Raw genomic sequence first — 9,559 nt, 5'->3', positions numbered from 1 at the left:
TTCCCTTTAATTTAATATTGATCTTAAACATGCAAAAAGATAATGCAGAGCCTGGTAATATGTCCAAGAAAGAAAATAAATCCATATTTATCTCAGGGTATTTATTATGCATATCCTTTAAGAAAAAGAAAACTCCTAATTGGAGATGTCTAAACTGGACATCTGGTGGGGTGTAGGGTGTGAAAAGGAGATATAAGACTCCCTGTGAAATCCAGTCCAGGATGAATTCTGTGGGTTGCATTTCTGGGCAAGTTTCTGAAAACCAAAGATACTGACTGAAGCGTGTAGTAAGCCATTGATGATTTCTCCTTTTGCCTTCAAGAGGCCCAGTCCTTTGTCTGAATATAAGATACCATTCTCTGTTTCCTGATGTCCATGTCTAGAAGGAAATGACTGTGGTACTTCAACCTTGCCAGGGTGTACAATGAATAGGATTCCTCTCTTTTTTCCAGGGAACACTTTTCCATGGTATATGCTAAAAGCAGGAGTGAAAGCTCTTTCCTCAGACATGTCAACTGTAATTGAGAAGTAGAGATATACATAGAGGGTACACTTCTCCATGGCTCACTGCTTACAGCTCTTAATACACTTGGCTTCCTGGGGGACACTCATAAACTTTTAGGAACCTTCACAATTCTCACATCTTATTGGTACTTTTGGTTACAGAATCGTGTTTTGTTCTAAGTAAGTAGCAGAGAGGTGTTAAACACAGGCTAGCTGCAAAGACTTTGCAAAGCCAGGTTTATTCTATGGTGAGGACCTGTTTTAGTTAATGGACAAATTAAGGGCTCGTCTTGCATATGCCAAAAATCCTAGATAGAGAGGGACCTACAGCCTCATAGCATCAAGCCAGGGCTGTTCTGAAGAAAGATATAGCTGACCCTCTGCAGCCACTCTTAATTGATCTGATAAAAGAGGTGGCAGCTCTGAAAAAATTAAAAGATAGAATAGGAAAGGAAGGAAGAGGGGGTATGGGAGCCTGGACATGAGGGAGTGTAGGGTGGGAAGTTTCATTATGCTCCTAGATGACTGTAAGTGAAATACGTGGATTTTGTTTACCTTATATAAATACACAAAAGCCTTGGCAACTCATGACGACAGCCTAGGGTGGTTACTGGAGCCATAAACTAGAGTGTCAATTTGCTGGGTCAACAACAGGAGCCACTGTGCACTTGCTCCTCATGTGGGATCTCTGTCCTTAATGTGCTGTACATTTTGATTTAATGCTATAACTAGTACTCCAACAGTATTTTTCACTTTGTGTTTCTATGTGGGTGCAAACTGTTGAAATCTTTATACTAAATTGATCTTCTGTATATAAAGAGAATTGAAAATGAATCTTGATGCAAATGGAAGGGGAGAGGAAGAGGGAGAAAGGAGGGTTGCGGGTGGGAGGGAAGTTATGGGAGGGGGAAGCCATTGTAATCCATAAGCTGTACACTGGAAATTTATATTCATTAAATAAAAGTTAAAAAAAAAGAAAAAAAAAACAAACAAAAAAAAACGAAAACATCTACTGAGTCAAGAGGAATCCAGCACTGCAAACATTTCACACTGAGGAGGCTTCTTCCTGCTACTGTCAACCCAGTCAGGAGGTCAGGGGGCACCAAAAATACCTCCACGATTGGCCTTGTGGAGAAGACAGTATAGGAAGAGAGATGCTTTAGCACTATTGGAAGCACACTGTATATATCCAGAACTCTCAGTAGTACAGCAGAAGACTGATGATAACTTGGTAGGAATTTAGGGAAGAGGAAAAGGACCAATTGACATAAGATTTAGGAACAGTCTAATTTTTCTTCCCACTTTGCTCTACCTTTTCAAATCTCCCTCTTTCCCTTCTTGTCCACTTGAACACCTGGCTCATGGCATGGTGCTAGCCAGGCACTACCCTTCCCTCCACTCAAGTCTATCACTCCCCTTTATCCCACATATTACACCTGTGAATACATGTGAGATGTCACGAAGTGAAGGGATAGATTCTAAGTTGTTTCAGTTCTAATACCCTTCATCTCCTGCACCCACTCCCACTCATTTCTTCAGTACTCATTGTTAACTGTTGTATGTATATTTCTGTATCTTTTCAATACATAAACATATACATCTTTCCATAAGTACCTCTAATAGCCTTACCTGAACATTATCTGGCTGTAAGAAAGACTTCCAACCAATGGAACGAAATCAAATACATCGCACATAAAACCAAAATCAACTAAAATCTACCCCTTGGCTTGTGCATATGTAGGTGAAAAACACCTCTTCTGCAGTGAGTAATAGGAATAAGGGAAGTGTAATAAATTGTCAGAGATAATAAAAACAGTGTATATACATGTTTCAACAACTGTAATGCAGTTTTAAGCTTTGTAACTTTCGAAGTGTAAAATCTACCAACCTTTGGGAAAAATTGCATGTTTAATTACTTGCCTGTCATTTACACTTTTAGTTTTGTACACTTTCAAAGACACATTTAAAATTTTGTCACTCTTTGCCATATCCAATCAGAGGAAAGAGACAATAAAATGAAAATTAAGAAAATCTATAATGATGTCTAGTACAAGGAAAATTAGAATAGCTGAACTTTCATATGATGTTCTGATTTTTTTAAGATTTATTTTTTTATTTATTTGAAAGGCAGAGTTACAAAGAGGTAGGGACAGTGAGAAAGACTTTCTTCCACTGGTTCTCTCCCTAGATGGCCACTACAGCCAGAGCTGAGCAGATCTGAAGCCAGGAGCCAGGAGCATCTTCTGAGACTCCCACATGGATGCAGGGGCTCAAGCAATTTGGGCCATCCTCCACTGCTTCCTCAGGTGCATTAGCAGGGAGCTGGATCAGAAGTGGAGGAGCCATGGCTCAAACCAGTGCCCATATGGGATACCAGTGCTGCAGGCCAGGCTTGAACCCACTGTACCACAGTGCCAGCCCCCAGATGATATCCTTTATAAGTTATAGCTTTCAGTCCTGTAAAATTATTGAAGCTTAAGTCTGCATGATGGCATTAGGAACACCTATATATATACATATTTGATTATCTTGAAATGATAATGTTTCTCTCCATTCTCATGGGTGTGCATAAACTTGTAGGAGCCAAAAAAATCACCTATAATTGCTTTGGATTTCATCTTTCTTTATTTTTTTTATTTTTTATTTTTTTATTTAATGAATATAAATTTCCAAAGTACAGCTTATGGATTACAAAGGCTTTACCCCCCATAACTTCCCCCCCACCCGCAACCCTCCCTTTTCCCGCTCCCTCTCCCCTTCCATTCACATCAAGATTCATTTTCAATTCTCTTTATATACAGAAAATCAGTTTAGTATATATAAATATTTCAACAGTTTGCCCTCACATAGCAACACAAAGTGAAAAAATACTGTTGGAGTACTAGTTATAGCATTAAATAACAGTGTACAGCACATTAATGACAGAGATCCTGCATGATATTTTTTAAAAAAGATTGATTACTTTTCTATGTAATTTCCAATTTAACACCAAGGTTTTTTTTTTTTTTAATATATGTGCCTTCTTCCTTTAATAAAAGTATCTGCCTTCCCACTGAACACGTCCATCTAGTGAATATCTATGCCTTTGGGATCCCATAGTACCTTTATAGTACATCCTTATGCCAATAATTGTGATAAAGACTCATTTATTGAATACTTACTTATGTGTCATATAATACAGTAAAATTATCATATTTTTATTACATTAACCACTGCAAAATTGGTACTTCATTCCCCATTCAGATACATAAATAGGCTGAAAGAAGATTGACATTGCTGAAATTCTTGTAGGGTTTTGTTATTATTTTGTCACCTTGGATTGTGACAATATCTATCAATAGTGGTCTCAGCATGTCCTTCCCTGTAACCCTACTAGTTCAGTGAAGGGAATAGGGATACTCACCAATGGCTGAATAAATATTCATTGAATAAATAAATTAATAATGACAAAAATCAGTACTATGATGTAATTATTATCTTAAGTATTTGCCATCCCACAAAGACCTTGTAAAGGAAAACACAGTGTGAGATTGAAGGGGTGATTCGTTTTTCTACTGCATAGGTCCCCCAAACTGGACATATTCTCCAGATAGTTTGCAAGGCGTTTGAAAAGCAAAAGTGAGCCTTTTATCTTATTCTTCATCTCAAGTTGCCTTCAGGTTTCACTGTAGTTCAAGGATAGGAGTGGGGATAAACGATGCTGATGTTTCTTGATTTTTGATTTTCAACTCTGTTCAAATTTCAGAATAACAAAGAAGAGCTGCAAAACTTAACAACAATCAGAAAGAAAATATAATTGCCTACAAATCAAAGACAATTTGGACAGCAATGGACATCCTCAAAGAAATAACAGATTTTAGAACACTGGTAATGAATTCAAAAGGCCAAAGAATGTAATAACTGGGAGATTGAATTATATAGCTAGAAAAGTAGAAATTGGGGTGAAATAAAGAAAATTGTCTGAACAAGTAACAGCAAAGTAAGCACTTAGAGACTCTCATTAAAGGGAGAGTTGAGCTATGTACTTGGCTAAGAATGAAACAAGTAAGAAGGAAGGACAGTGATGAACAGAAGGAAATTTGTAAATGTGGTGATACGAAGTAAATGGTCAGCCAAAGACCTGGGGATCCATATGATGTTAATTTTCAATTTCTCTTGTTTTTTAACCTCAGATGACTCATTTTTTTTTGTTTTATTTTCATTTGGTTTTGAGTTTCTTTTTGATAAACGATCCTACATTTAGTAACATAACTGTCTCAACATAACAACGCTCACAAGCTTTAGAGATTTTGGCTAAAGAGGGTGCCAGATTTGAAATGAATGACAACATTCTGAAGGATTTCAGGCAACATACCCAAATATTTTCTTTATTTTGGCAATCCTTGATGTATCGGTACTCAGGATACTGAATATACTTTTAAAATTTTTAGATCTGGAGAGAAATGCTATGATAATATAAAATATTCAGAGTTATATAAGTCAAAAAAATCAAGTACCATGGAACGTAAACTCAGACTGACTGTTCTTCATTATAGAAAAAATACTATCATTAACGCTTTAGAAATTTTTAATTTTTGAGACAGGCACTGGACTTTTATTAGTTTAAAAAACATTAAGAAATTTTCCTTGATACATGAAAAAGAAATAGAGCATATTCATTGGTTTCTACTTAATATGGTCTGAAAGAATGGATGGTATGGTAAAAAAAAAGATGGAGGGGACAATAATATAATAATAAAACTAAAAATGAACATAGTGCCCTAAAAAGAACTCCAGAGTGTTGTCAAAATGGCCCAGAAAATGCAGTCCAAGTGAGATTTTTCTCATAGCCTTCTTCTTCTTCTTCTTTTTTTTTTTTTGAAAGGCAGAGTAGACAATGAGAGAGAGAGAGAGAGAGAGAGAGAGAGAGAGAAAGGTCTTCCTTTTCCGTTGGTTCACCCTCCAATGGCCACTGTGGCCGGCGCGCTGCGACCGGCGCACCGCGCTGATCCGAAGCCAGGAGCCAGGTGCCTCTCCTGGTCTCCTAAGGACTTGGGCCCAAGGACTTGGGCCATCCTCCACTGCACTCCTGGGCCACAGCAGAGAGCTGGACCGGAAGAGGAGCGACTGGGACAGAATCCAGTGCCCCAACCAGGACTAGAAGCCGGTGTGCCAGCGCTGCAGGTGGAGGATTAGCCTATTGGGCCGAGGCACTGGCCTCTCATAGCCTTCTGATCTCCTTTAAATTTTATATCCACATATGTTCACATTCATTCTTTCTATAATGATAAGTTTCAGGCATGTATAATTGGAACTTTCGAATACATTATATGGCAGTTACAGTGATTAGATTCAAATGATTATTTTTTACATTATAACTAGATTATTTCAGAATAATCCCAGTATTTATTTAGGTCATTTTTTTCTGAAGACATGCATTATGTATACTGCTATATCTGCTTAAACAATTACCTTTGTATAAGTTACTTTCCACAGAAAAAACTTAGTCATCTGATCACTGGGAGTATCGTAATGAACAAACTATACATTCTAAGAATGATATCATGCTTCATTTAGATTTCTCACTGCCATCACCACCACCACCAACAACAACAATAAAAACCTCAATTCAGTGGCTTTGAAAACCTGAAAAATTTAAGGAACCTGTCCCGTATCCTCTTGGTCCTCACCCCATAGATAATGGGGTTTACCAAAGGTGGAACAAGAAGATAAATGTTGGCTATAAATATATGGACATGAGGAGCTACACGCTGCCCAAATATGTGGGTGAGAAAAGAGAAGAAGGCTGGAGTATAGAACACCAAGATGACACAGACATGGGAGCCACAAGTGCCCAAGGATTTGAGTCGGGCATCCTTGGATGGGAGGTGGAAAACTGTGTGGAGTATGAGGATATAAGAACAAACGATCAACATGAAGTCCACTGCCCCAGTAAGGAAGGCAACAATGAGGCTGTATGCTCTGCGGATTCTTGTCTCAGCACAGGCAATCTTGATGAGGGCCATGAATTCACAGTAAGTGTGGGCAATTATATTGGTTCTGCAGTAAGGAAGCCAACGTAGCAAGAAGGGATGAGGACTCAGAAGTGCAGTGCCCCTGAGCACAATAGCTAGGCCCATCTTCCCAATTACAATTCGTGTCAAAATAGCTGAGTGTCTTAATGGATTACAAATAGCTACACAACGATCAAAAGCCATGGCCAGGAAGAAGCCTGACTCCATTGTGGAGCAAGAGTGAATCAGGAACACTTGAGTGAGGCAGGCTTCAAAAGGAATCTCTCTATCATGGAACCAGAAGATACTGAGGAGTTTGGGCACAGCTGTAGTACACACAATAAGATCAGCCACAGCCAGCATGCAGAGGAAGAGATACATTGGCTCATGGAGGCTTGGATCTGTCTTGATGATAAACAGAAGAGAGCCGTTTCCCAGAAGTGCCAAAAGGTAGACCACACAAAAAGGGATGGAGATCCAGATGTGGGCAAACTCCAGCCCAGGGATGCCAATGAGAATGAAAGTAGATGGATGGATATTAGTCTTATTGTATGCTGATATGACAGGTATCAGATGTTGTAGTTTTCCCTCCATGGATTTTTCCTCTGAGGCAAATAAAATGATAATTTATATATTTTGAAACCTCCAATGAGTTAAGAAAGTAGAAATGCAGTGAATTTTAGGGCATATGGATTTATTGCAATGCTTATACCTATCTAGCTAGAAGTTATTTCATCATCTGACACAGATGCAGGTATTACTACAGTCACTCTACCTTGACAAGAGAAACACCTAAATGAACAACATATAGAGGGTATTGCAGTGAGGGCTACTTATAGTATTTTGTTCTCCTTATTTTAAATCTCCTTATCGATGACCAGACTAGTTTTAAAAATTTGTACCAAATGTTACCATTGATATTTTATTTTTATATATAAACTTATAATGCACAATGTAACTAATGTATAAATGTTAAATGAGACAAAATATTGAGGAGCCTAAATTCAGAGTTTAATACAGTATAGGAAAAATCCTATAACCTTCTATTAAGATGAAGTGATAACAATTATTATTGACTTGACTTGCATCCTCTGGTCTGCTTGAACACAAACCAGGAGGAAAAGAAAGCTAGGCATCAGAAGCAATGGGTGGCAGGCCTATTAATGGCTGATCTGTACAATGATCTGCCCTCAAGGAGACCCAACAGGCCAGTCCACTGCAGTGGCTTTCAATGTGGTAAGCCTGGGCTTCAGCAGAAGTCAGCTTGTGAAGAGCCCTGGCAGCTCTGCCAAGAGTTGGATCACTGGAAATGGACCTGCCCTGGAGTCGAAGGATGCCCAGGTCAGAGCCACAGATCTTATTGCCTCCAAGCTGAAAAGCCCTTCACTCAGCCCAACTTCCAAAGTGACCACTGCAGCTGAGGGGATGGTCAAGTAGGGTCAGCAACATTGCAGGCAGAACTGTAAATTTCTTGTTAGAGATGCCACCTGCCTTTACCTGGCCAGCTCTCCTCCCAGGCCAGCCAAGTAATGAAAGTCAACAGAGTGCCTTCCCCTAGGAGGTTCACACCTCCCTTAGGATATACCCCATGTGAAGAGATAGATAGGTCTGGGCCTGTTAACTTACAAGGCCTAAAGCCCACCAGATTATTATCAAGCCCCTTCCATCAGGTTCTATTTGCCTCTCAATCAGAAAACTTAATTGTAGCTTAGACAGCACCTTTCTTAGCTCCTCTAATAATGACTCTGTCCTTTGTTCTAGACCCTGTCTAGCACACTTGGGCCTCATTCCTTTGTAAGCATAACCTCTACTCTACCACCAATGGCTCTACTCCCACCCTGTGTGTACTGATGGTCCTCTTCCCCACTTAATGCTGTATAATTGTTCAAACCTGGTCAATGCCACTCTTAGGATCATTGGTTACTATCCTCACTCTGTCTTTTATGACCTTGTCTAAATATGATCAGAGTCGGCAAACTTGGAAGGCTTCCATAGCCTTGGCAACTCATGACGACAGCCTAGGGTGGTTACTGGCACCATAAACTAGAGTGTCAATTTGTTGGGTCAACAACAGGAGCCACTGTGCACTTGCTCCTCATGTGGGATCTCTGTCCTTAATGTGCTGTACATTGTGATTTAATGCTATAACTAGTACTCAAACAGTATGTTTCACTTTGTGTTTCTATGTGGGTGCAAACTGTTGAAATCTTTATACTAAATTGATCTTCTGTATATAAAGAGAATTGAAAATGAATCTTGATGTGGATGGGAGAGGGAGCAGGAGAGGGGAGGGTTGTGGGTGGGAGGGAAGTTGTGGGAGGGGGAAGCCATTGTAATCCATAAGCTGTACACTGGAAATTTATATTCATTAAATAAATGTTAAAAAATTAAAAAAAAAAGATGAAGTGATAACAATTAATAGTGTGCAAGAATCACGGGTTTGGAGGACTTAGAGATAGTGCAGTTTTAAGATAAGAAGTTGAATGAGACAAGGGGTTCTACAGAAAGTTTTGAATAGAGAATAGGTTCTGCCATTTTTTTTTTCCAGACTTAAGCAGTGATAGTTTTGGGACATGCCAAGTTATAAGATGTGGCTTTGAGACAGAAAAACCAACTCTAGGATCTTTCATTTGCTGTGGATGATCAGAAGGAGGATTATTCATGACCATATGGGATTCATTCATGAGAATGACAAGAGTAGGCTTGATGCCAGTGTATCAGGAAACAAAGAACTATTACACTATTCAGGACACTCCACTGGCCACAAGCTAAATGGGGAAGAATTGCAACACTTTGGTTATAGGCTGTATTCTGAGCTTTCTTGGCTTCCTTTCAAATATGAAATTAATCAAACAACTTTGTGTCTTTTCCTTGGTTAAGTCTTCTTGATAGGCAGCCTACTTTATCTAAATTTTTGTTTGATTTTCCCCTTTGCTCTGTGTATTTTTCATTAGCTGATCCCTACTTCTGTCCCCATTTTGTGATTCATTAGTTACACTTGTTGAATTCTTGAGACTAGTAGAACAACATTTGGAAAGTCAGAGTGGTCCCATAATTGACAT

General features: G+C 39.0%; 1 protein-coding gene across 1 annotated transcript; it reads right to left on the bottom strand.

Annotated features, from left to right (window-relative positions):
- Positions 1-6,107: 6,107 nt before the first annotated feature.
- Positions 6,108-7,091, bottom strand: LOC133764523 (olfactory receptor 52K2-like). Its single transcript, XM_062198198.1, has one exon. It carries the CDS (start codon positions 7,089-7,091, stop codon positions 6,108-6,110), a length of 984 nt encoding a protein of 327 aa, XP_062054182.1.
- Between the last annotated feature and the right edge of the window lie 2,468 nt (positions 7,092-9,559).

Source organism: Lepus europaeus, chromosome 7 (genome assembly GCF_033115175.1).
Source record: "Lepus europaeus isolate LE1 chromosome 7, mLepTim1.pri, whole genome shotgun sequence".
NCBI lineage: Eukaryota > Metazoa > Chordata > Mammalia > Lagomorpha > Leporidae > Lepus > Lepus europaeus.
This window is presented reverse-complemented; position numbering and strand designations above follow the sequence as displayed.

Coding starts and splice junctions, on each gene's coding strand:
- LOC133764523 (XM_062198198.1), bottom strand. CDS start 7,091: ATGGAGGGAAAACTACAACATCTGATACCTGTCATATCAGCATACAAT.